Raw genomic sequence first — 26600 nt, 5'->3', positions numbered from 1 at the left:
CTGCAGAGATAAGCTAATAGCTCCACACTGAACCAGCCTCTGCTCCAACACTGTTCATTAGCTCCAGCCCTACTAGGGAGAGCCAACTCTGCAGAACCCCTCAGGCTCCCCACACCACCCTTCCCAGCTGTCTAAATTACTGGCCTGGCCACGCTGCTCAGACACAGAGGCAGATGGAGTCTGGCACTGAGCTGCAGTTAATAAGCTCCAGGGAGTGCCAAGAAGGGAAATGAAGAGATTCCCAAGTGGCTCTATGCAGAACTAATCACAATTTTCTCATGGCTGAAGGTAATAAGCCTCAACGAAGTCAAGTTGAATCTTGAAAGTGCCACTGAAATATCCCTATAGAGCACTGCCCACTGAACACTACAGTATTGTATTATTTGGATTCTGCCAACAGCCAGGGTAACCCAGGCTGTCACTACTCTGGGCAGCAAAAAGCTGACTGCAATTCAATTTCTAAGCCAAGGGAAAAAAGAAATAGCAATACAGTTAGAAATGTTCTACTTCAACCATGGGGAATTTCTCAAGGAATTATCTTGGAAAGGTCAACAGAGTGGGCAACTCCTTTCACCTAATAATGTTTCTGCCCAGACACACACTGGGCACTGCTGGAACATACCAGATTTTATAACACACTCAACTGAACAACAGAGCAAAGAACAGCATTGAAACAGAGGGAGAAGGACTTAAGTAGTTCTTCATTATCATCTTTGTTTAATAGATCAGCTCTGTAAATATAAGCTGAAGTTATATTTAGCTCATAGCACAAAAACAATAGAAGTGCTACCTGTTTCAGTCTGCAGGTATAATCAAAATACCCAAATTAAGCAACAGCAGAACAGTCACAAACATCACAGCTGCAGGACCAAATGCAGGTAACACCAAACAGGCTGTGAGGGATCAACAACATTCCAGATGCCTAGCTGGGGAGAGATCACATCCTACAAATTTAGTTATCTTCACTCTTGAGTTTAGAAGAGATAAGTTTAACTGCAAAATTCAAAACTGAATTTTCATTTAGAAGACTCTCTGAAGTGTTAGATAATATTTACCTATAACAGAAAACACACAACCTTTAAGTAACACTTGGCAAATTCTGTTCTGTGAATTGAGCAACCATAAATCTAGTTAAAAACCTTTTTACAATCATTAAGATGAATGTGGAATCCCATTAGATTACACGTTTACAGATGTAACAGCACAGTTTTTTTCAGTCTGTGAATGATGTACAGTGTTATTGGATTGCTTGTCATTCTTCCTTCTTCAAATCCTAGGAGGAAAATAAAATAGTAGTGCAAGAAGCAAAGCAGGAAAAGTGGAAGACAGCAATTGTTCCTCTCAGTGAGAAGTCCAAAGAAGAAAGGGAATTATGACAGGAAGTAATCTGCTCAAGTTTATTTTCAGTTTTATACCAACACTCAGGAGTATATTCTTATTACTTGACAGATTTTAGAGAACTGCCTTCCAAAAGGATAATTAAATTTTTTATTCTAACACCTAGGTAAGCTGCCATTTTTCTTGCGTGTGCTGTTCTTCGTTATTCTTTAACAAAGTTCTCACAATTAAGACTCTTGAATATCACTTTGCTTACTGAACACAAGCAGGCGTGATTCTTAAACAGTCTTTTTGTAAAGAAATCACACTGAGATGTACTCTACAAGACTATGTACTCAGCACAATCACTTAATGGTTCTCTAGGCATGGCAGACCATTTACTAGCTTTCATTTAAGATGTCTGTATAGAACAAAAGTGGTTACTCAAAGATAACTCCTGCCTGACAAGAAGTCCTGTTTAGAAAGGATAACAAAGGAAAGGGGAGTAGAAAAAGCAAACCTTCACTATTCAGACCTAACTGACAAAGGTTGATGTACTCTGCAGAAGAAAAGTGGATTCAGAAATGTACTTTAACATGAAGACATTACCAATGTAATAATTTAATAAAGTGTTTTAAGATGGGTGTTGGCCATATGAATTTCAAAGTTGTTTTTTTTTTTTCCCCCAGCCTAAGATACTCTACAACACTTACATAGAACTTGAGAAGAGCACCATCTGAGTTGCAGCACCAGGACCTTCGTCCCAAATATTCATGAGCTGTGTTCAGAAGCATGAGTGAAGAAGGCAGCATAGGAGTATCAGGATTCACTGGAAAAAAAAGAAGTTGGCAGTTATTTTAGTAGTACAGAACGGAGTTAACTTCAACTACCCAATGCTTCATCGGGTGCAAAAAAATAAGTCTCTGGGATAAGAATGTCGTGCCTGTATATCCATCCACTCCCTTCAGTCAGCAGATGAGATGACAAACTAAGTAATTTTTATTTATATTACATAGTAAGATGGAGAGAAGTTCAGCTCCAGCATGTAAAAATGAATTTTAAAAAGTTACCTCCTTCTCCCTGGTTCTGCTGCTGCTGGCAGCAAAGGGATTGAAAAGCATCTTCTTCATGCTGGATGATCCTGTGTAGGATGATCCATGGAAGAACTGAGGAGACATACGGTTCTTTGGGTTCCTCCTGGACTGCCATGCTGCAATCTATGATCTAAGAAAGAAACAGGCATCACACACACAAAAAGATACAGATTAAGAGTCAGGAGTGAATCTTTAATGAACAACCCAAAGCTAATAGCATATTCTACCCTATAGGAGTAATCCTCAATTAAGTTTCAGCTTCTCACAATCAACAGGGAGAAGATGTTCTTCTCTTGCATAGTCATTTTTCCAATCAGTTCTCTCTGCTAATACCACATTCAGACTTTTCAAAGTGAATAAATGCACAGAAGAAAATATAACAGCTGGAGAGCACAGCCAATGTAAAAGATGAGTCGAAATCATTAACAGACACAGTACAAATAACTTACGTGAGTAAGAATGACTAAACCTAACAAAGTTACAAAATGCACTCAGCCAGCTAAATAAGTCTTCACATTGTTCTCATTACAGAGCATAAGAAAAGTTGTGTTCCTTTGGTTCTTTTACTACCATTCTTTAATTACACCAGGCAGATTTGTATTTGAAGGTATCCACACTCTTACTGATTCTAGAACAGGTGAACTCAGTGGCTCTCTAACACTCTGACTTGAAAATTAAAACAACAAAGACAATGTTCTTCTTTCCCTCTGTACCAGCAAAACTGTAACCCAAAATATCAGTGTGAATAGATAGCAGTTTGGACAGCAGCTGTACTCATGTCTGAATGTCCACAGAACATAGTGACTCTTTTCAAGTACCAGTGAACAGGTTACCTGAATCAGGTTGGTTGTTAATCGAACAAGGCTTGATGTTATAGAAGACTCTTTCAGGATGCTGTTGTCTGATGATAATGAACTATCTATTCCTATGAGCAGCTGTGTTACCGTAGCAACCCATTCCTCTTTAGCAGAGGCTGCCGTTATATTCATCATCTGCTGAGTTGCTTCATTCAAGGCAACTTCTGAGCATTCAAAGCATTGCTTGTAATCTTTCAGCTTAAGCAAAGAGTCCTAAAGAATGTAAACATGAAAAAAAAAAAAAAAAGATGAAGAGTATACTCTTAAAATAATTAAAATGAATACAGCAAAGGAAGGCTGTACACATCATACAGATAAGACAGTTCGTTACACTCAGTTGAAGTAAACACCTTCATATCACATTAAAGGACAACAGGATGAGTCCAGATCTTGGATGATAAATATACACGTAGAATATGAATTTCTACTTGAATAAGAGGCATGAAATACACATTTTCAAGAACATGATGCCTACACGTTTATTAAATTCTAACCATACACAGCTTATATTCTTAGGCTATCATTTAATTACTCCATAAATGTCAAAATAGCAACTACAAGGCCAGTATTACAACACCCTTCTTGATTCTTTATATTCAAGTGTAGGTAAATGAGATTGCAACAAGGCTGTTGGATTTGGCTCAGTCCAGCTAAAGCAGCATTAGTCTTTCTTGTGATTCTTTTTCCCCCAGACAGAAAACCTGACAGCTCCAACCCCTCCCACAACTGAGGTAATTTGTATGCCTATTTTCAGTATTATGTGGATTACTGATGCAGCTGTTATACTGGATCTATCTACCAACAGTTTGTCATCCATGCAGGACAGGTACGCCACAACACGAAACCACCCATACACTACACAGCTTTTTCAAAGCTTTGGGTTCAGAATGGCTGTAAAATCACCAACAAACCTGCAGGAGAAGCAGCTGTGCTGGTCTCTCTGGTATGGATGTTACAAACTCCAGATGTTTTACTCTTCCACTGAAGCATAATGTTGGGCGGAGCAGATGCACTACTGCAGCATAATCCCCTGTCTCATACAGTCGCTGGATCTCTTCCAAAGACTGGCATCTCTCCAGAGATTTTAAGTTTTTATCGATCTGCAAATATCACACATGGCACAATCCAATCTTCATTTTGTCTTCACACACAAAGGCAGTGCCCCTTCACCTCACACTTCAGCTATAAAGCTGTGTTAACTCTACAAATATGTCCAGGAATGCAAATCAGGTAGACAACACCTACTACGTAACTCTTCAGCTGTTCCACATACTTTTCTTTATCATATAGTATGTGACTAATGTGTAATAATACACTTTTTTGCCTCAGATCCCTGAATAAGACACTTAAAAGCAAAAATACGTCCATCAGATAGACTTTAAAGTGAAGATTGCACAACCTGCATTGGAGTTGACTCTCCTAAACAGCTAAAGAAAGAATGGAAAATTAATAGCCTTTTATTCAAATGTGTATGAAAATTACTATGTGGAAAACACCAGCTCCTAAAAAAAGAAACTCATTTAACCATCAGTGGAAGTTATATTCATAGAACAGAAAATAAAACAGTGGTTTAATAATCTACCACTGCACATGCAGTGCCTCTAATAGAAAAACCTTTTTATTCTGCATAAAAACAATCATAAGTTGTACAAAACCAAGAGATCTGAAAGGCATCTTCTTGAAGAAGAGATGATGGCCATAACATCATCATTAAACTCTGAACCTGTTCCTTTACTCTTGGAAAATTTCTAGGACAAAATTTCTAGGTAAGCTTTCATCACAAAAGAGCCGATTCATAGATTGGGCTTAGAGACTGGGAGGGGTGGAACAGGGAGAATACTCCTGCAAATGAATTCTTACCTCTTCTAAAGAAACCACAGAATCCACATGCAGATTAGGTAACCGTATTATGATGTTGCTGTCATCACCAGCTTTACGCCGCATTGTAGTGGCACTCTGCAGCATTTCAGTGCAAATGTCATAGTTTTCAAGTGCCTGTTCCATGTCTCCCTACAGAAGTACAGTGGGGGAGGGAAAATAGTAAAAAAAATAGAGTTATGTCTGCAAAATGTCTTTCCAAAGCACATACGAAATGTTTGGATTCAGTGTAGGCATTGCCAATGTGATTATTACACATAAAAACAAATCCAAAATAGCAAACCAAAGCAAGCAAATAAAGTATATTTTATCAGTGACTTTTGTAATAGGTAAAACAAATCAGAGAAATAGAATTCAACTTGAATTGGAAGGATTAATTTGGATTAAACTCCAACTCTTTTAAGAACACAAAAAAGTAATTAGTAGAAATAATTCTTCCAGTCATACTGATCAAAACACTGAGTCAAGAAACATCCTTGTATTCCACTAAGAGGATGCTTTTAACTGTCTTAAACTGATTTAACCCTCACACTTAAAATAAACTGAGAATAACATGACTTTCAATTGCTGAGAAAAGTTTTGTTATAACAAGAGTAGAACCAACCTGAAGCGCTAGAAAGCGAGCTTTCAGCCAATACACCCGAGTGACAAACTCCATCCAGCCCTCCTCAAATAAATCACGCTGTGAGGATGCAAACGATAACTGCAGCAGGTCTCCCAAGAAATGAATTCCAGGCAAGTCAGAACCAAACTTTCCGCTCACAGAGACAGCAGGGCAATTTCGTGGAGAAACTGTAAATCAATTATGTTTTATCATAAAGTTACCAGCATCCCATGAGAAGAGTCCCACATACCAGTTATTTAAAACCTACTGATCTACTCGAAGACAAATGACACACCAGTAATAAGCACCTTTCAGATGTGTATACAGAGAATATAGAAGAGACAGCTCCAAAGAATCCAGTGAATTCCTGGAATAGTTTCTTAATTTACCTACAGTATTTTTAGAATAGAGAAAGAAGCACCTGACTCTCACCTGTAGAGTTCTTCCCTTTTGCCAGCAGCCACTGATCTAATTGCAGTTCCATGCAGGAAAGGCTCATCAACATCATATCCTGCAGAAAAAGTGTGAAGTTGGGAAAAAAGAGAGAGAAAAATTAAAAATAGTCATCGTTCCCATGACACTGAATATGCATTCTAGTCGTACCAGTTTATTAATGCATGAATGATAAAGTTCAGCAGTACACTAGAAAGCACCGTGGGTATCTGTCAGGCAGTTTTGTGTAGTGAAGAATATACTTTATATTCATAGAAAGAAGGGTTACAAATTCATCTGTAAAAGCCATGAACTTATGACAATTTTTAAAGGTCCAAAAGTGCACAGTATCAGAGTAGCATTCTGGATTCTCAAAACCTCCGAATTCATCACATTTAGTATAATTTACAGATCAAGTTTAATAAACTCAGGAATTAAAGGGAAAAGACAAGCATGAGGACAGTGATTTCAATGGCATCATAATGAAGTATTGACTCTTTAAATTTTACCTAACACGAAGTTATAAGACATATTTGAATTTGTTAAAAAAAAGGATGTATATACAAAAATACACAAATATACAATAGCACTAGATGTATAAAATTTGGACATCCAATACACAACAACACTGTATTTTTGTGTGTGTGTTTTTTTTTTTTTAATCTAAAAATCAATGGAGCACAGAGTTCTGAATTTGTTTTTTCATCTGCAACTAAGTAGAAACAATACTGATATTAAAAATAAATAAATAAATAAATAACCTTGATATGCTGATTACTTGAGTCCCTCAGTAAAGGATTGGGAAGACTTGTACTGTGCTTTCTCCAGCTAGTATAGATAGTAAGGACAACCTCAGACAAGCCAGGAGGCCACTTCACCAGGAACTTCTGGCTGATAACCTTCAGATATCTCATCATTAGCTCCAAGATACCACCATTGTTCAAGTTATCCAGCAGGAATTCATGAACATCTTGCTTTTCTAGAAAGCAAATAAAAGCAAAGCTGTGCATAACTAAGATCAAGATAAGCTGTGACCTGAAATAAGTTAGTTTTGACAGTGTTTTATGCACTTACAAAAGGGCCACAGTATCATCTTGTGCTGCAGAGGCAGAATTAAGTTACTGTGCTCTGATATGTTTAAATGGGCAACTCCATGCAACACAGTGCTTGCACACAGTAATTAACCAGTCCCCAAGACTTCAAAATCACATTACTAATTGAGATTAAAGTACAATTATGTGATATTAAAACATACCCTTTCATATCCTTCTTCCATATATAAGACAGGGAATACAGAAAAGCATGCAAGACAGAAGAACCAACAGGAAAAGAGAAGTTCTAATGAGTTCTTTACCAGATTCCATGAATGTCGTAGAATCAAATGACATTCTATGAGGTCCAACATGTTGGAAATTCTCTTCTTTAATTTCTGACTGCACCTCATAGTTATTGAAAGGGTCCTCCTCCTCCTCTGGATCTATTTTCCTTAATCTGTGTTGAAAGGAGGACAAAAACACTATACCAACAAAATCCTCATTCTTTCCTTCACTGTTAAGTCAAACCTAAGCATTGCACATTGTACATATTTTATCGATGAAAGCACAGTAACTGAAGCGCACTCAGAGATAAAGTACTGACAAATTTTGTTGAAACCAAGACTGCCCTGTTTGTTGATCTTGCACAATTTGACACCTGCATTTTCTTCTAATCGTCTCGCCTTACAAGAAGCTTCATCATTTTTGAATTAGTTTTCAATAGGTTTTCATTAACAATTTTATAACATGTATAAGATTGAAGGAGAAGAATCCTTCCAAAACAAATCGGGTCTAGCAGGTTTAAGGTCCTGTACCTGGAAGGAAGGAATTTCACCAACAGCTCTTGAAAGTCAACCTTCTCTTCTTTCTTACACTTTGTGTTCCGAACTCTGGCAGATCTCCTTTTTGCTGTTTCACCGCTATCTTCTGTAATTCTTCTTCGCTTCACCCCTTTCTTGGATTTATCTCCTGCAGATATATCACCTAAAAACAGAATTGAAAAAAAAGAAAAAAGAAAAAAGTTACTGACCTGTTAAATTATCAAACAAGAGGGAAGCCCTTTTAGGAAAATAATAAATATTAATAAAGATAAATAAAAAGATGATTTGTGGCTAAAACTATCTTACTCTAATGAAATACTGAAGATTTATCATTTTCTTTTTGAACATATCAAAACCTTAAAAACACAACTGAATATAAACTGGCTGTGGTATCTTGAATAAAAAAGCTGGTCTGCAGTAAGTAGACTTGCTGAAAACTATGCAGTTGGAAAAACATATTTAATCTTAAGCTGAGGTACCTTGCTCACCTACAGTAGCTCCTGGTTCCAATGAATTCTGGCTGTGGCTTGGAAAATTGAGTGTCACAGGAGTATAAGCTAACATAGGTTCTGGCATCGTCACCACTGCAGTAGTGCTGACAGGAGTTGGCTGAATAACACTGACAGGAGTGGAGGTAGGAGAAAGAACCAAATGCTGAACAGGTTCTCGGTATTCTGAGAGATCAATTCTCTTTCCCAGACTGGGCCGAGGAGGATCACATGTTGTGAGGTGGTGATACATGGCGAGTAAAGCTTCTCCTAAACATTTCCATCTGCACACAGAAACACAACACTACAAAAATCAACCCTTTGTGCCTTAATAGAGATGTACTTAACAACTTGAAAGTATCTTGCTATGAATAAAGATCTGCATTACGTTTTAAAATTTCCATTATATCAACAGTAAAAACATATAAAAATCTAAAGTTATTTTGAAGTTCACACACTAATCTAAAATGAAAAATCCGATGATACAGTTGGAATGGCTACCAAATCATTCTCAAGATTCTTTATCATCAGTCTGAAATGTTAAATCAAAGACTGAAAATTGATACATTTACAATAAAATCATAAACAGACCAAACAACCGGCAGACTCAAAATATGAAAATACTGGTCACCTTTTTTAGTGCTTTTTTTTAACAAATATGTTTTGACAAAAACCAAGCTTATACAAAATAGCTGCCAGCATAAGTAGCTTCAGATAAACCTGTTATAAACTAAATATGACATACGTGAGAAAGGGAATTGGCTGGATCAGCTTGAGGTCTGGTTCTTTCTCTTGCACCAGCAAAGCCTGTCTTTTCTTACGTAGCTCCAATGCTTCATCTATGATTCTTCCTGTTTCAGCTGCACTCACATTTACATTATGGATAGACATGTCACTAGAAAGTATTAAGAAACAAAGATGAGGGTTTGTTTGCTTTTTTAAAAGTCTTGAGAGATTTGTATTTTTCTGTAGGGTATCACAAAGCATTAAAACGAGCATTCAAAACATTCAAAACCCACTGTTTTGCAAACTTTACAGCATGCATATAGAAGTGTTTCACCATCAGAAACCATTGCTCAGTTAAAAACTGAAAGATAAATGGAGAGCGTCCTTCTGTTTTACAAATGGTGAGAAATGAAAGGAAAACAGAAGTTGCTGCTTTCTTTCTTGAAGAGTAAATAAAAAAAAATAATAAATGAAGTGTATGATTAAAAGAGTTGACACTCCAAATGCAGTGCAGGCTATAAGATAACATTCACCATTTGAGGAACATCCTTAAGGATTCTTTCTGGAGGAGAGGCTGCTCCTCGAAGATCTTCTCCTTCAGAACCAACCCCTTGCTGTACAGACAATCTTTCTCCAAGGCTTTGCAGATAAAGTACAAACATGCTGACAGAGAAATAAAAACGGAAAGGTCAAACTCTTCTTTCACCATTCACTATTTTCATATTATTAACTGTCTTAATTTCACATTCCATTGCTGCAATGGGCAATGAATTCCAGCAGGCTTTTATTCATATGGGCAATTACATAAATAAAATGAGGATCATTACAGTAGGGCAAACCTATGGGACTCAGGAAACTCAACATTTCTGCTATCTTGCAACTTTTCTGCTAAACACCATTTGAATCAGTTAACTCACTGGACATCACTCAAAGGTAAAACGCTTAAACATTTTAAGATCAAAAGCAGAGATCCAATATCAAACTGATTTACAATTCCTGATAAACACTGCACAGGGCATTTATTTTCCTGGTAATTAGAGCAGATACAAATCATCATAAATTCATCATGAAGTAAAGATCTCCAACACACCCTAACCTACTATCATTTCATGATTTTTAATATGAAATTACATGTTTATTGATTTTTTTCTTTACAGGTCTACTAATGTACTTACTTGGGTAATCGCTGAGTGTGTACAAGATAGTGATAAGGTTATCTAAACAAGGCCAGTGATCAGGGTTACACCTGAGACCTTCTTCAAAAGCATGACGAGCCAGCGGTAGGCGGATGAGTTTTATTGCCACACGACCGATTTTATACCACAGGTTGACATCAGTAGAGTCCAGCATTACAGCCTAGAAAGCATAACAGACAGTGTTATTCACATTTCAGACACGCATACCTGCTTGTTTACAGAGACCTTGACCGCTTTAATTTTTAACTGAGACATGACTAGCTTAGGGACTGAATGGTGGCTGTAAAATATCAGAAAGTACACAGCACTGAGTCACACATACAAATGATGTTTGCTGAAAAGAGTACATCTGTATTTTGGCAAATTGATGGAAACATTGAGGCTACTCTATCCTATTTCAGCTGTGCTGTACCTCCAAATAAAACTCCATGGCTGTCTCTAGGTCATCCCGTTGTGCTGCCAGTTGTGCCAGGTTTTTATAGGTAGAATATTTTAACATCAGGCCTGGATGTTTTAGTCCTTCTTTCTCATCACCAGAAAGAACTGCCTAGAAATAGTAATATAAACACAACATGAGAATGAGGAATTAGACGAGTTAGAAAAAACAGCAAACAACTTGCCAACTGATTACAGCAAAATTCTGAATTAGCCAGTAAGACACAAAGTAATACAAATGTAATAAAAGCAGCTTCTGGAGCTTTATTCCCTAAGGAGCACTGACCTCTCGCAGAAGACGAATCTCGAGCAGCTCATGATAAGCTTTGGCAGACTCTTCAAAGCGGTCGTGCTTCTGAAGGTCCAAAGCTTTGTGGTACAAAGCAAAAGCTTCTGCTTCCTGTAGTTTAAAGATTGAAAAGATAAGACAGTAACACAACTTTCTTCAAAATAAAAAATACAGGTGACCAATCTATAATCTGTAACAAAGGAGGACAAAATTCCCATCAATCATGTCTATTAAGAAAATTCTGGATTTACTTACTTGTGCTTCCTTTGTCTGTGTCTTATGACTTTTGAAGGTACCTTCATAGTCATCCTCAATTGTGGAGCTTGCATTCAGTGCAGCGATTCGAATCTAGAAGTTGAGAAATCACAGGAAATGTTATGTTTATACCTTTATCTTGCAAACTGGATGTTTTTTTGTGTGTTTTGGTTTGTAACTTCATTTGGTAAACGTGGATTGCATATTCCCATCTTGTAAAGTTTCTACTTAATCATAGAAGAGCTGCAGTCAATTTAGGCATCATTAACTGCTAATAAAAATATGGCAAAGCAATTTCTCCCCCCCCAAGTCAGCCAATACAACAGTGCGGACTTCAAGCATCTTGCAAGCAATAGTTTCTCTAGAATGGGCATGTGCAACAGCTTCCTCAAAATGGTAAGTCTACCAATAGCTGCTCCACTGTCACTTCAAAGCCAACATTCTGATGGTGCCAATTTATTCTCAGTCCTAGGAAGAGGAGAAATCTTCAATTCTATTCTAAAAACCATCTCAAACACTGTAAATCCTTACCATGTTCATAAATATTCACTGTCCTTCTCCAGGGTTAAGAGGGAGGGATAAAAGCAAACAAGTCTGGAAAGCAAACAGGATTAGAACGTTTATTCTGACCACAAGGAAAGCATTCAGAAAAAAAATATAAATAAATTATACTTTAATCAAATACCAATAAATTGTCTTACATCATCATTAGTGCCAAGCAACAAACTGGCCTACCACAGAGGAATGATATTAGAGTGAATATTTACTACTAGCTAAATTAGACCAAGAACTTTACAGCAAGTCAGCATTTTTAAGTCACTCATTGAACATCATTACAAATAAATAAATAAAAATCAGATCGCTTTCAAGACAGGGAGTCCTTGTTTATTCTGCATATGGAGACAACACATGCACAGCAATATCATGATACCTCTTTCCTAAAGTATTGAACACCAGAGGTACTGGCAGAAAGTGCAGATAATTATGACATCTAAATAAACAAAGCTATACGACCCCAACCCAATTAGATATTGAAAATGAGTGTTTTTATCAAGTTCAACTTACAAATACACCTATCTCCATAAACAGGTTCAAGGCTTTTCAAGAATCCACATGGTCTCCTTCAAGGCTGTACAGGAAATCAATAGGAGAGAGACTGTTAGCAGCAGGTCACTTCCTTGGCTGCAATGCCAAAGAGACTGCAAGCATAGGAAAAGCAAGGGAAAATTTAGTTCTGTCCTTTACTCAAGCATGAATCATGGAACAGATATGGATAGATGGATATAAGTTCATGTTGTAATACCTCGGAATTAAGTTTATAATTGTACAGAATACCGGCAGAAAACAGCAACATCAGTGCAGTCTAATTATTATAGGCGAGTACATCATCAAAAAGTAAAAACACCCATTAATGCCTCTTGACTAAAATCCTATCTCCCTTTTCCAACAGTAGGATAAAACATAGGTACCAACGTGAGCTGGGAGCAGTGAATTGTAACATCTATTGTGTGATTCTACTTCAACACCAGAAACAAAGGGTGTGGCTTGAGCTTCCCCTGCCTTTTATTTTTGCCCTCCTTGCTGCTATACACGCTGGACGGGATCCCACAGCGGCCTGACAGCGGGACTGAGAGGAGGGTGGGAGAGGCCGCACCAGGTTCATCCCGCCCTCACAGCGGGGCTGGGCAGGGCCACACGGCGGCCCCTCTAAAGGGCTGCGGAGGACACAACACTCACCTGGCGGGGCTGCCCGATACAGCACAGCACGGTATGATACAGCACAGCACGATACAGCACAAGGCACACGGGAAGACCGGCTCCCTCAGGCCACAAGCGGTTCCCCGGAGACGCGGCCCCACCGGCGGTCTCCACAACAACCTCCCTGAGGGCCCCGTTCCCGTCAGTAAGGCAGCTGCTCGTTGGCTGGGCTGATTTCCCTCACACAACCAATGGGACGGATGGGCGGCGCTATGGCTGAGCTGAGGGGATGGCTGAGGGCGGGAAGGCGGTGCTGTGTTGTGAGGTGATACCTGAAGGCACAGCCAGAGCCAGCGAAGGGGATTGGAAATAAACCCAAAATACAGCCTGGCTGTTGGTATTGCAGGCAGATCCTGGCACTATAAAGAATAATTATCCTAGTCTTGAACGCATGAGCTTCATGGGAGAAAATGGTTTTCTTCCTTCCACATAGGCTGCTGTACCACAGCATTGCACCCACACAGTGACTTCCAAAGAGACTGTGGTTTTGCAATTGACAGCCGTGCCCTTCAGTTTGCTTGGGGTTTCACCAGCCCTTGTGTAAATACACACAGAGGTGGTGCTCACTTCAAAGCTGGGCAGTGCTTACACAGGCTTCATATGTTACCTTTGAGTGTGTAAATACACTGACAAGGTGCCCTCAAAGAAACCAGCAGGGAGCAGACCCATCCAATGCAAGCAGAACCATCTGCATGTAGAATTCAGGCAAAAAAGGGACTTTTTATCATCACTTGGAGGGTATGTGAAGGGTATGCGTCTGTTTGATACGTCTGTTTGACTCCAACTACCAAACATAAGCAACAGAAATGTGAGAAAAGCTTTACTGCTTCAGTTATGCTCTGTGCGCTCTAGGGTGGGTTTAAGGAAACCCTGTTAAAAGCCAATAAATGGACTCTCATCAAAAGAGGCTTTGATACATTTTATTAATCAGACAGTGAGGTTCCCCCTGGGGGGGGGATTCTGCTAACACGGATGCTTAACACTTAACACTTAAGCTGCATAAGGAATAACCAAATTCAAGTGATAATTAGAAGGGATATTTTCAACTAGCTTGTGAGCTCAAGACATCAACAAATCTAATCAAAATTACAAAGGAATGGAGACACTTCAGCCTTGCGTTTCATGGATCCCTCGCTCTTAAGGGCATGCAATTAGGTCCTCTGTGCTTCTGTGCCTGACACCTGGCAGTCTAAAAGTGAAAGGGAAGCCAGTACATGTTCTTGTTATCAGTGAAAGGCTGAGATAACACTTACTGTGCTTTTGTTTTAATGAAACACTGTGTACGTTCCAGTTATAAAGTGATGGAGCATACTGGTCCTACCAAAAGACTTCGGAGTAAAGTGCAACAGCAACAAGTTTTAAGGCTCTGAGCACAACAGCACACAGGCAGCATTCTGCCTAAGTCACTTGTGGACAACTACAGCAGCCCCCCTACATAGGGTAGGGAGCTGAAAAACCAGCCATGTTTGATGGAATACTTCCAGTTCTTCTCAATCAGAACAGGAGCCACACAGAAACAGAAAGGAGGATCTTTCTGCACTACAAAGCATCAGGTAATCTGCATCTCCAGATCACTAATGGCTGAGGCACCTGCAGAGCTTCTGTGCTACAAGGAAGGCTCGAGACAAGGACTTTGAATTACTCTGATGACAACGGTACAGCTGAATGCCCCACTCTTTATAAGCACAGCATCCAAAAGCAGAAGAGAATCACACAGGTGAAGGTGCAGAACTATTAGAACTGATCTAAGAGCAAACAAGGTCGATGAAGCAGGGTTGTCTTCATCACTGCTTTGTTCCAAACGGCTGCTCGAAGGGTCACAGGAAAGTCATCACTGTTCTGTTCTTGCCAATCTGCCAGGGCTCCAGCGGGAAAAAGCGAATGGCAATCCTTGATGGGAATAAGAACAAAAACACTTCACGCCGGCGGCCCATAGCTCCGGCCTATAGCTCAGGCCCATAGCTCCGGCCCATAGCTCCGGCCTATAGCTCAGGCCCATAGCTCCGGCCCATAGCTCCGGCCCATAGCTCCGGCCCATAGCTCAGGCCCATAGCTCCGGCCACGCGGCGCCCACACCGCCCCCCATTGGCCGCCGGCAGCCGAACCGGGCCGCACTCACCGCTCGGGGCCGAGGCCCAGCTCCGCTGTCAGGAAGTCGAAGAAGCGGGCGCTGTGCTGCTTGTTCTGCTCCGCCGAGCCCACCACGCCGATGGACGAGACGAGCAGCTGTGCGCAGGGCTCGGCCGAGCCCGCCAGCACCATGGGCATCCCGCTGCGCACCGTCACGTTCACCCGCTGCCGGCACAAGCTCGGTCACATCACGGTATCACGGTGTCACGGTATCACGGTGTCCCCCCCCGCCCCGCCGCCCCCGGCCCCGCACTCACCTCGGCCGGTTTGCCCAGGATGGTGGCGGTGGTTTCGCACAGTTTTAAGGGCAGTCCCTTTGGCAGCCGCTCAGCCGGCAGGCTGGTCTCCAGCTCCACGAACGGCATGGCCGCCTCCTGCCCGCCGCACTCACCCGCTGCCCGGCGCCTCCTCCCGCTCCGCCCGGCCCCTCGGGTTCATCGCGAGCCGCGGGCGGGGACCGGACCTTTCTGTTCCACCCCCAAGCTGCATGCGGGGCTTTGGGGGCAGGTTACCGCAAGGAATTAAAAGGCAAGCAGGGACTTACTGTTTTGTCCCATAGGAATGATTCGGGTGCCAATGCAGGCAGGAGTGCCGCCAGGCAGTGGCTCGCATCTTCGGTCTCCTCTATGGATTAGATTTCTTGGAAGCTGAGCTACTATAAGGGGAGCACTACCTGTGCTGGTTTACAGTGAAAGGCATTAGGAACCAGCTAGATGAATGAACCACCTTGCTTGAGTTAAAGCACTGTTGTGAAGACTGGCCCTATATAACTTGATTTTCTTGTTTTCCACAGTTAACGACAGACTTAATGAAAACGGATGGAACTGCTGGCTTTGCTGGGGGAATTGTTTGGCCTTTGCTGTTGCCAGGGAGGACAATACTGGCAGGAGGAGCAGCGCATGTCGGCTGGCCAGCAGTCAGGCTGCAGATTGCTGGGAGAGTGATTGTGAAGTGAGACAGATCTGGCACGGGACGGGCGTTTGCTGTGCAGTGTAGAAGCACTGCCTATGTGGTGTTTTTCTGCATGGTATTTACTATTCTATAACAACTGTGTTTTCTGCAAGAAGTGGGGAAACCTTATTGCTACACGGCAGCGATATAGCAGGGAAGATTTTAGAACTAGCCCACTGAGAAACCCAGGAGACTGTACTGAGCTCTCTCCATCAGTGAATTATGAGTTTGTTTCTGAAACAAAGGCACTGAGGGGATTCAACCATCCTGCAAACCCTGGCCACAAGTCCACTGCCTTCCTGCAGAGAACCACTGATCCAGCATAAGGTGTCTTTAAGGATCCATTTTTCTATTTCTCATTCCTTTTTAATGTATTAAAAATCTCTTCCATTAAATTCCAAGGCCAAAATAAAACCCCAGCACCTAAAAATACATGACAAGAGACCAACATGTCAGAATGCCTTCCAAGAGAAAAGGAGCAAAAAGTATCAAAAGTCAGCAATTAGAGCAGGATGACGGTCTGTCACAAACATTTTAATGATTAGTTTTGTCCTTTGGTCCTGGGGGTTGACCACAAATGACAAACTGTCCATGGCCTCTGGGCACAACCCAGAATCCCGGTGTTTTTATTACACTAAAAGCATGTTTTATTGTTTCTGTCCAGGAGCTGGCAACTCAAACACTTGCAGGAGGATGAGCTGAGATGACAACACAACATCAGGCAGTCTCCATTTTGATAAGCCTTTGGAAAATCATCCTGGTATTTTTTTCCTATTTGTAGGCATCTGTGTTTGTCATCAGCCACTCAGCAGTTCCACTCTCAAAGTTCTCAAATGCTCAACCACTTCCCGTTTAAGATTTATCTCAAGTGCAGACAATATTCTCAAATAAAACATCAGCAAAAAAACCTTTGGGGGATAAGAGAAGAAAGGGAAGATGGGAATAAACCTGTGCCTATTTCTAATGCTTTCAGTTCATAAAAAGAAAGAGCCTTTAGTCAGGTCTCTTATCCTTACCAAGAACATAAAAAATGGAATTTTCTGTTACTGAAAGCTCAAGTATATAATGAGATTTTCTTTCCAGATGGGGAATCTAAAGAGCTTCCCAGGCTCTGGACTAAATCCATACATCTAGCAGTAAAACTTGAGGAAAAAAAGCCCCACCAAAACATGTCAAGTTGTATAGTACTTAACAGCAGAATAGCCGAGACATGTTAGTGCTGCAAAGAAAAGAAGCTACTCTCAGTTACTGAGAGACATAACTCCCAAATTATTTACTAGGCAAGGACTTCAGGGTAAGGTTCAAAGGCAGCAGCTAATGTGAATGGAAGTATGCAGACATACATATTCCAACAGTGTTTGCATTCTTTGCTGTTTTCAAATGGAAGGAAAAAAAAACCCAAACACCTAGAAATGCTTTTTTTGCTTCGTTATTATTATTCTGAGCTGCAGTACAAAACGATTTCCCACTTGAGCTACAACTAATCAGAAACAACACAACCAAGAAAGAGAGCCTTGTAGCTCCAAAACAACTCTCTGTCCTTTTATTGTGATGCGTATGTTGCTCAATGTCACAAAATCTCCCTTATTACTTCAGCTTGCACAGGGTGACTTGGTGAACTTCCATCCAAAACAATCTCTGAAGAGCGTGTCTAGATTTATTCCTCCTCTCCATTTTCTAGGAGGAATGTGGGTTGCTATTGCACTATTACCACAGGAAAAAAACACAACTGGATTGCAGTCATATTCTCTTCAAAGAAGTCACTGTGAATGCATATGTTCAGTGTATTCCATATATGATACCAACAGAGGATTTGAGTAGGCAATTACTTGTAGGCTGTGGCCACCCTCAGCTGTTTGAAGTTGCTCAGTCTTTACTACACAGAACTGCCCCAACATACACGTACTGACAGACCACGTGCCTAAGAAACCCAACTTTGAATAATGGAAAGCAGTGGTTCAAGAATTACAATGTTTTACAGTCGTAGATGAATGTGAAGAAACTTCTAACAGGATCTTAAAGGCAAACAGAACTATGGAATGTAGATGGTGGCCAAGCAATATGCTCCAGCAATGAGAAAACTGAATTTAAAAAAATAAAGTAAAAAGTCTTCTTTTTACTTTAGTGACGACCTGTAGCTTTGTTCCATACTCACACAAAGCTGCATGCTGGGAAGGTGAGGATCAGGTACGCTTTGCAGTGCTTGTCACTTAGGAAGGAGCTACGAATGTTACAAACATGAAAACAACAATCCTCATCCCAGACAGGTCTCTGATGTTCCAGTTTGCAGGCTGGCTCCAATTATTCAGGAAACGCTACTGATGTTTCCAACATTTCAGAGCGACACTAAAATACAACCCAGATGCATGCGTTAAGTGACCCATAGGGCCTCTCCCTTTCATACAAATCGAACGTTGCAGGTCTTGAAACTTCCCCAGCTCCCATCCCCAAAGATGAAGGGAAGACTTAGTGAAGTTGGGGAGGACGCCTTGCAAGACTATGTAAGAAATACAGTGTTTTGTTTTGTTTTTTCCAGTTAGGTGTAGAGATGGAGATCATAGAAGTAAAAAAAAAAAAGAAAAGAAAAAGCAGGAAAAGTAGTAACATAAGTTAATTCATTTCAACATCTTCATCAACACAGGTGTCAGGTGCTCTTTCAGCTGAGGATCGATCTGAATGTTGCTCAGTTCTTTGATATTCAGGATCATCTCATGGGCTTGGAAGAAAAGCTCCTTCCCCACAGCTTCCTCCACCCGCCTGCGCCACTCCATCAGCCTGGGCCTGTCCTCAAAGATGTCACAACCGACTCCAACAGGCTGCAGAAAGCCAGAGAGAGCAACAAACAGTGAGGCCAAGATGTCAAAAACGTAACTACAAGTACAGGTAGGAGAAAGGGAGGGGAGGAGCTCATAAAGTTTTATACATTATCTCTTGAGGTCAAAAGTAAAATCAGGATAAAACAGGAAGATGTTCTGTTAGGGGACAAAAACAAAGGAGACCTGCTGCAGCCAGTTTCTTCTTTAAAAAAAAGAAAAAGGATTTTCTGAAGCCACTGCTGCCTTTTATTCATTGTCTTCGTTGTGCTGAGATATGCCCTTACTCCTAACCAAGTGTTACCATATGCTGCATCCCTCCCTGCCCAGCAGCATGTTTTCACTTCATTACCATAGTCCAGCACTCACTTGCATCAGCTCCACAATGGCCACGAGATCTGCCAAGGAAATCTCGCTCCCGATGATAAAAGCCTTGTCCTGCAGAAACCTCTCCTCAAATTGCTTCAGGGAAGTGGACAGCCCCTCCATAACCTCCTGCAGCTTCTCTGATGGCAGTGGCTGCCCTGTGAAGAGGGGAATCAGCACCTGAGGAGATAATGGGCGTACATCATGGTCAACTGTCTTCTCACAGATCTACTGGTAGTCATTAAGTTGTACCTCATTACATACACATGACTGCCAGTGGTGGACACCTGCAGTCCCATCAGGTGATGGCATCAGGTCATAGTGGTGGCTGTGGTAGGCAGTGTAGCTAGCAGAGAAGCTGCCAGGAGGGCAGAGCGGGTGCCATTTTTACATCACTCTTTCAGAGGTGTCCCAAGAATCATTCCTTATACTGTTAGAAATTTTTCCAGCCAGAGCAATCATAAATACAGTCTTTGTCTCCAAAGATTTGCTGGTGCAGGGGGTAGTAGCCTTTCAGTGCGATTTGTGACCATCCACAGAGGTGTATAAACCATCAGAGCCACCAGTATTTCACAACTATACCACCTCTATCTACGATAGCTAAAGAAACAGTTTATTTTCAAGCAAAAAAAAGATTGATTTCCACAAGGGTAGTAGATAGACTTTCTACTTACTGCTCATATATTCAACAAATTCATGCTGTGATTGCCTAATTCAAGCCACTTTTCTTTTGCCAAGTACATTTAGAGTCTATTTCATCAGAAAATTCACTGCCAGTTCTCTTCCTAAATGTTTCCAATTAAGAATGATGGGATCTCCAGGTAAAGCCATTATGAAATGGTACCTCCTTTTCTGTATCTCAGGGCAGTTCATCTTCTCACAAAACCAGCGACTGTACCTTCTATTACACAGTGGCTTTATCAATTTCCAGATTTTCAATTATTCTGACGTCCTTTCTGTGTCTGAGTTATCTAATGAGCAGCAATGAGATGGATTTCTTTCTCTTGGAGCACTGCAATAACAGCCTGCAGAGACTTGAAGAAACTGGTGTTTGTAGGAAATCTGACTCATATTTGTGCTGCTCCTCTGGACTATCTTGCCAAATAATCAAATGTTAATACATCAAAATTCTAAATGAGTCCTGATATGTTTTGTTAGGCACAAACATGGGTGGACGTTACACAGGAGGAGCAAAGTTCTTATCTTCTTACTGGCAACCCTTATTTAATCTAAAATCCCCTGGTACAATCATGCCTGCAGGGCTCTACTTACACCTGGGTTTCTCTAAGGGTATCTGCATTACCTTTCTGATGAGTTGGCTGGAATCAGTTGTCCAGCAGAATCACCTGATACTAAATGATTTTCTGCTTCAGAGTGCGTCCATTAATTTGACCACACTGAATAAAGAAATACTGCCGTTCTCCCTGTATCTCTAGTCTATCTAAGCTCATTTCACAGGAGTGTGTAAGCATTCTGGAAGCACAAATCTCCTTCTGGATTTCCACCCTGATGGGACTACAGAGACCTGATGTGTGAACAACACAAGCCTTTCAGTTTCCAGCAACAAAGCACACACTTGCCAAAGGAACAAAACATCTACGTACATGCTCTGCACAGCTATGAAGGGAGGGGGAGCCCTTGGAGGCAATACCCCATCTGTTATATATTTGTTCACAAATCCAGGCAACAGAAGTCTGTGGGGCTTTGAGACCTTCTGTATCAAAACGACTTTAAGAAAACAAAAAAGCAAACAAAAACAAAAACAAAAACACATAAGAAAACAAAAAACACCACAAAATGGCCAAAGCTGCTTTTGCCAAATCCTGATGTTGAGCAAAAAGAAATCTGACAGCTCCTCTCAGCTAGGGATGGCCTAGATTTGTTACTTCATTGTGACAAACTCTTTCTGTTCATAATTCACCCAGGAAAGCATCATTTTACTCTCATCTTAATACCCAGCCTCCTTACCTTGATCCACATGGTCTTAGGAGCATTAGCCCGGATATTAGTGTGATGCCATGAGAGGTATTCATCTACCTGGGCCCGTTTTTTGATGTCTGATGGGTACCAGTGGTCAGGAGTGTTGTACTTTCGACTCAGATACAGCAGAATGGCAGTGCTGCTCAGACATCAACAAGACAAAAGAAGAAGTCAGGGAACACTGCAGAATGCTTTTACCTCAGACCACAATTACAGAAGTCCCTATCAAACATCTTTCTAAAGACTTCAAGTTGTTTATCTCCAAGTGTGGCTCATGTCCATCTGAAATAATATGGTAACTGCTTATCATAAATGTGCATATTGATATCTAACTTTTCAAGACCGAAGGAACTGAAATATCATAGTAGATCACTAATCTTTCCTATTCAGAAATGCTCATTGCCAGTTCTGAGTCATGTGGAGGGAATGACACCTCCTAAACACTGTTCATATCACTGCTATCCAAGGAGCTCTGAGGACTGAGTTCTTACCATTCTGCTAGGGTGAAGTCTCCATCCTTCAGTGCTGGTACCTTCTTCAAGAGGCTGATTTTGCCAGCCTCTTCATTATTTGATGGCCCTAAGAACACGAATGGACAAGTCAGAGGCTAGAAAAGTGACCACCAATGAACTGTAAACACCTGTAACAAACTGGGAAATCTGTGCACTCTGCTGTTTCTTTTCCTACATCATATTTTAAAATTGAAAATGAAGAGTAAATGTAAAAGCCATCTGTAGCCTGCAGTCTGCTCAGGCATGTCACACAGCAAGGAGCAGTTCATTTCTACACAGGAATTCACAGTTAGTATTGGTACTGAAAACACTAACTTGACTTGAAAACTTGTCCTATGGTTTCAAAAAGGAGCGGGGGGCAAGACTTAGGCTGAAGATAAGCACAAAGTGTGGTCTGGAATGGCTGAGTTTCCATGCAGAGCAACCCACTGAGGGCAAACAGATGCCACTCCTTCCCCTTTTTCCAACATATAACACCAAAACAAAGTCATTTTCCTCCAGTTTGCTAACATGGCTGACACTACACTCCAATGGATGAAGTCATGATGGAAAGCAATTTAAAAGCTTTGTGCCCACACAGACCACTGCAGTGGCTAATTAATCAAAGACAACCTGGGTGGCGTATAAGACACATGGAGCAGAGTCTTCCCCTTGTTTGTCTCCAAAGAGCAGCGGAAATCAATCATTTCCAAAGAAAGCAAATGCTGTCAGCAGAGCTGATCCCTCAGCAGACATGCAGCAAAGGGCAATTCCAGATTTCTTGCTGGGATGGGAAAAACATGAATATCAGCAATATAACAGTGAGCTTGCAAAGTTACTCATTCTGCCACCGTGGCCATTCACCAGGTTCAGAGAAGCTCTGACACCTCTACTCTGCATTAATCCCAGCTACAAGTCACCAAGCAAATCTCCCCTGCCAAGAAAACACAAGAGGAAGAAGCCATCCCATAAAAGAGTTTGAACTCCACAGTCACTTGGAGTGTGAAGGCATTCACAGCTGACTATCTAATCAAGTTTGTTTCTCACTGAAGGCACTGAACTTGCGAGCCAGCAGTTAAATGCCAGAGGATTGCATAAAACACCAGGAACTGGTACAAAAGCAAAGATTGAAGGGCTTTGTTTAATTTGTTTGTCTAAAATGCTTTCTATAAGGAGACATGCCAGGGTGCAAATGCTGTTCAAGTCAAACCAGAATGACCAGCAGGAGTTTTCATACAAAAATCCCTTCTATCCAAAAAGGGAAAAAGAAAAAAAAAAGAAGAGCTGTTAACTAACAAGGTTCTACATCCCCGAGAGCCATTTGCTGTCATACAGAAGGTGGTGGCGGTGGCTGCTTTAATGCACAGTGAGAAACAGTCTCCAAGCAATACAAGAAGTCTTTGGACTACTAAGTTTATTTACAGCTGTCTGTGGGAGAAAGCAAGATTCCTACACTGCAAATTACAGAACACAGCAAAGCCTCTGACTACTGTCCCAGCATTGACTTCATGTGAGATAAACCAAAGAGAGCAAACATTACTGCCCTATTCTCACCGCTAGCTGACTAGCCCCTCACTCACTTCAAGAAGGGCTTTTAAATTGCAATACAAGTTGCTTCACTGGAGAACAAGGCTCACATCCATCTGCTGTCTGAAGGGATTCAAAGCCACTCCTCCTGCGGACAATGTCTCTAGCTGCCTGCAGTGACAATGCCCTCAAGTTTAGCTGGGTGAGAGGTTCCATGTGCAGAGCAGAAGCAGGCAGCAGTGTACAAAAGGTCAGAATAAAGGGTTTCTTTAGAATTAGAGCCTGACCATGAGAGGTAACAAACCCATTACTTGAGAAACTTGAACATTCAAAAACACTCCTAGAAAATCAAGCCAGTTGGCAAAGCACAACAAAGGGACCTTTTGTCTATGATTTATATCACACAAAAAAATCTTCATGGACAGTTGTGTTGCTCAGGAAGGTGCCTGTGCATTTAGAGGGGCTCCAATGGCTGGAGGTCACCACACCCAGCTTGGGCAAGGTGTGTAGAGCTCAGGTGGCCCTTGGAAAAAAAAACAGCATAAAATTGCAAGTCAGTAGCTTTGAGAAATAATGAGCAGCCAGTTCTCAGACCCAGCTGACAGTTACAAACTACTGTTTGTTTATTATCCAGGGTAGCGAGCAATTGAGAAACAGTGATATGAGAAGTAAGCAGTGGGTCAGGGCAGCCTGAATCAGATTTCAGCCTGTTTTCATACTGTATCAGTCCTAACAGCACTACAGCAGGTTTGACAGTATGTCAGCATTTGCTACAGACACTGCACATGCAGCACACAGATAGCATCGGATTTGCTTTGCTTCATACAGACAAAAAAGATCTGAGCAGGAACTTGGCAACTGACTTGCAAACTGATAAAAGCTTTGCTATGAACACTAACTCCAAGTTGCTCCAATGGGGCTGGTTTATTGCATTAACAAAGAGATCAGTGTTTGTGTTTGTAGAGTTTAATACTGTGCCTTTCCCAGCAAGCACAGCTCAACTCTTTATGTGGCCCATCTTTATGGATCCTGTGACATTCCCCTGACTTACAGCTGGTTAACATCAGTTGCATCTGGTGTAATTAGTAATAGTAATCAGTATACTCATAAGGGTATATATGCCTATATATAGATAGATATGTGTATATTTATGTGTGTGTATATATATATACACTGTGTGTATTGTTCAGCTTTGAGGAGTAACTTAAATTAGAGGAAAGACAGGCTGCACGCAGGAAGAATACCTCATATAGGGAAGATCTACTGGCAATGACAAGAGAAGAAGACATAATTCTACAAAAGAAATGGGAAAAAACATAATTCAATTGCCAGTCTCATCCCTGCCTAATAATCTCTTCAGCCAAGGATTTCCAAGTCCTATGCTTCGCCTTAGGCAACAAAAATAACAAATGATTTACTTGGAAAATTCAATATGCAAATGTTCAATAGTCTTCTTATACAGCTGGACAAGTCTGAACAGCTGAATGTTTCTAAGTACACCATCCCCGGAGCAGTCGCTGTCACTGTGACTAATTTGCTAGAAATGGCTGGAGGAACATTCCTTGGGGATCCACAAAAATAGCCACAGCGTGGCTATGGGAGAGCGCCGGGAGCTGCATGGCCCAGCCATTGTGCTCAGGAGGGCCTGCAGGGCGCATGTTTAAAGCCACACAGCACCTGGTGAGCTCGTCCTTCCCTCTATGCAAGCCAAGCAGAGCTTGCATGCTGGCAGGAGGTTCAGCTGTGTTGTGTGGCTCCCAGGCAGGATGGGACGCTGTACTGGGAGGGTACAACCATAGAAAAGTCTCCTCTGAGCTCTGCATCCCTGCACAGCCCTGTGAGCAGGTCATCTCCCACCTCCACTAACTCCTGCATGTTGCCAGCTTCCAGATGGCTGCATCAAAAGATGGTCAGTGGGTTGAGAGAGGTGATCCTGTCCATCTGCTCTGTTCTGAGACCTCACCTGCATTCAGATGTGGGGTCCTCAGCACGGGAGAGAGGGCCACAAAAATCATAGATGGAACACCTCCCTGTGAGGACAGGCTGACAGAACCAGGGCTGTACAGCCTGGAGAGGAAAAGGCTCTAGGGAGAAAGGAAAGCAGCCTTCCAGTATCTAAAGGGGGTGTAAGAAATAAGGGACAGACCCTTTAGCAAAGTCTGTGTGATGGGACAAGGGGAAACTGCTTCAAACTGAAAAAAAGGGAGATTTAGGTTGGATATAAGGAAGAAGTTGTTTACAATGTGGGCAGTGATGCACTGCACAGGGTGCCCAGAGAGGTGTTGGTTCCCCATCCCTGCAGACACCCATAGTCAGGGGATGGGGCTGTGAGCACTGATGGAGCTGTGGGTGTCCCTGACACTGCAGGCAGTGGGAACAGATGGCCTTTGGGGGTCCCTTCCAACTCCAACCATTCTCCAGCGTGCTTCCTCCTGTAGATGCTGAGTTGTCCCTAAGCACTGATGCTGCCTCGCTCCCCTTACAGGGAGAGCACCCTCACACCTCCATCCATCTGGAACAGACCACGGGGTCGGCTCGATTCCATCACGGTGCAATGGTTCTCCCGGACGGAGCAGTGAGAGGATGCAGAGCAGCGCTGCCGACCCCCTCCATCCCGCAGGGCCCAAGGAACGCACCTACAGCCCGGCGGACATCCGAGCTCACGTGTGGAGCAGCCGCGGGGCTCCCAGGGGTCGCGTTACAGCCGTGCACGGCCCGTTCCCACCGCCCGGCAGCAATACGGGCAGGCCGGGGGTTGCCCCTCACCCCGGCCCATTACTTACCTGTACGGGGTCGCTCCGCGCCGCTCGCCGCCGCCGGCTTCTTTCCCAGCACCGAGTCTGCCAAGAGCCGAGAGAGGAGCGCTGAGCGCAGGGCTCCGAACAGCGGCCGCACCGCCCGCACGGCCCGGCCTCCTCACCTTTAAACAGCTCCACGTGCTTGAACTCGAACGGGATGTTGTTGGTCCGGGCGAAGATGTAGATGGAGCGGCAGGGCTGCGACAGCAGGTCCAGGTACAGCTCCAGCCCCATGCTGCTGCTGCTGCTGCTGCTGCTGCGGCCGGGACGCTCAGCACACGGAGCCGCCCCGTCGGGCAGGCGGGGTTCGAGCCGGGCCGGCCGTGCCCTCCCCCGGGCGGGGACGCAGCGGGCAGCCCT

At 42.3% G+C, this 26600-nt stretch overlaps 3 protein-coding genes and 1 long non-coding RNA gene across 8 annotated transcripts in view; 1 reads left to right on the top strand and 3 right to left on the bottom strand.

The window, feature by feature from the left end:
* Positions 1-13368, bottom strand: part of CABIN1 (calcineurin binding protein 1) — an 87553-nt gene extending 74185 nt beyond the window's left edge. For 2 of the 5 annotated variants that reach the window (XM_015878089.2, XM_015878091.2), the window contains exons 1-20: positions 13164-13365; positions 12492-12555; positions 11958-12020; positions 11427-11519; positions 11169-11282; positions 10860-10994; positions 10427-10607; positions 9785-9914; positions 9271-9420; positions 8526-8809; positions 8032-8200; positions 7537-7673; positions 6944-7161; positions 6183-6261; positions 5751-5938; positions 5129-5278; positions 4180-4368; positions 3245-3481; positions 2388-2541; positions 2031-2146 (exon numbers count right to left, since the gene is read on the bottom strand). In XM_015878089.2, the coding sequence (XP_015733575.1) occupies positions 2031-2146; positions 2388-2541; positions 3245-3481; positions 4180-4368; positions 5129-5278; positions 5751-5938; positions 6183-6261; positions 6944-7161; positions 7537-7673; positions 8032-8200; positions 8526-8809; positions 9271-9420; positions 9785-9914; positions 10427-10607; positions 10860-10994; positions 11169-11282; positions 11427-11519; positions 11958-11966 (2733 nt within the window). In that variant the 5' untranslated portion in view covers positions 11967-12020; positions 12492-12555; positions 13164-13365. Of the gene's footprint in view, positions 1-2030; positions 2147-2387; positions 2542-3244; positions 3482-4179; positions 4369-5128; positions 5279-5750; positions 5939-6182; positions 6262-6943; positions 7162-7536; positions 7674-8031; positions 8201-8516; positions 8810-9270; positions 9421-9784; positions 9915-10426; positions 10608-10859; positions 10995-11168; positions 11283-11426; positions 11520-11957; positions 12021-12491; positions 12556-13163 lie in introns of all 5 variants that reach the window. The other 3 variants (XM_015878092.2, XM_015878090.2, XM_015878088.2) reach the window with 3 other exon arrangements.
* A 716-nt stretch (positions 13369-14084) lies between these two features.
* Positions 14085-15748, bottom strand: DDT (D-dopachrome tautomerase). Its single transcript, XM_015878096.2, has 3 exons — positions 15572-15748; positions 15304-15479; positions 14085-15074 (listed from the first exon to the last, which is right to left on the bottom strand). The coding sequence occupies exons 1-3, from the start codon at positions 15677-15679 to the stop codon at positions 15002-15004; spliced, it is 357 nt and encodes a 118-aa protein (XP_015733582.1). The 5' UTR covers positions 15680-15748; the 3' UTR covers positions 14085-15001.
* LOC116654116 lies at positions 15405-18331 on the top strand. Its single transcript, XR_004309040.1, has 2 exons — positions 15405-15507; positions 16108-18331. It is a non-coding gene; the product is annotated as an uncharacterized LOC116654116 (long non-coding RNA).
* LOC107321318 (glutathione S-transferase theta-1) lies at positions 17679-26550 on the bottom strand. The gene is made up of 6 exons (XM_015878095.2): positions 26363-26550; positions 26226-26282; positions 21916-22003; positions 21413-21563; positions 19448-19624; positions 17679-19081 (listed from the first exon to the last, which is right to left on the bottom strand). The coding sequence occupies exons 1-6, from the start codon at positions 26472-26474 to the stop codon at positions 18881-18883; spliced, it is 786 nt and encodes a 261-aa protein (XP_015733581.1). The 5' UTR covers positions 26475-26550; the 3' UTR covers positions 17679-18880.
* Between the last annotated feature and the right edge of the window lie 50 nt (positions 26551-26600).

Source organism: Coturnix japonica, chromosome 15 (genome assembly GCF_001577835.2).
Source record: "Coturnix japonica isolate 7356 chromosome 15, Coturnix japonica 2.1, whole genome shotgun sequence".
NCBI lineage: Eukaryota > Metazoa > Chordata > Aves > Galliformes > Phasianidae > Coturnix > Coturnix japonica.
Note: the sequence above shows the minus strand (reverse complement) of the source record. Positions and strands in the feature narration are given on the sequence as shown.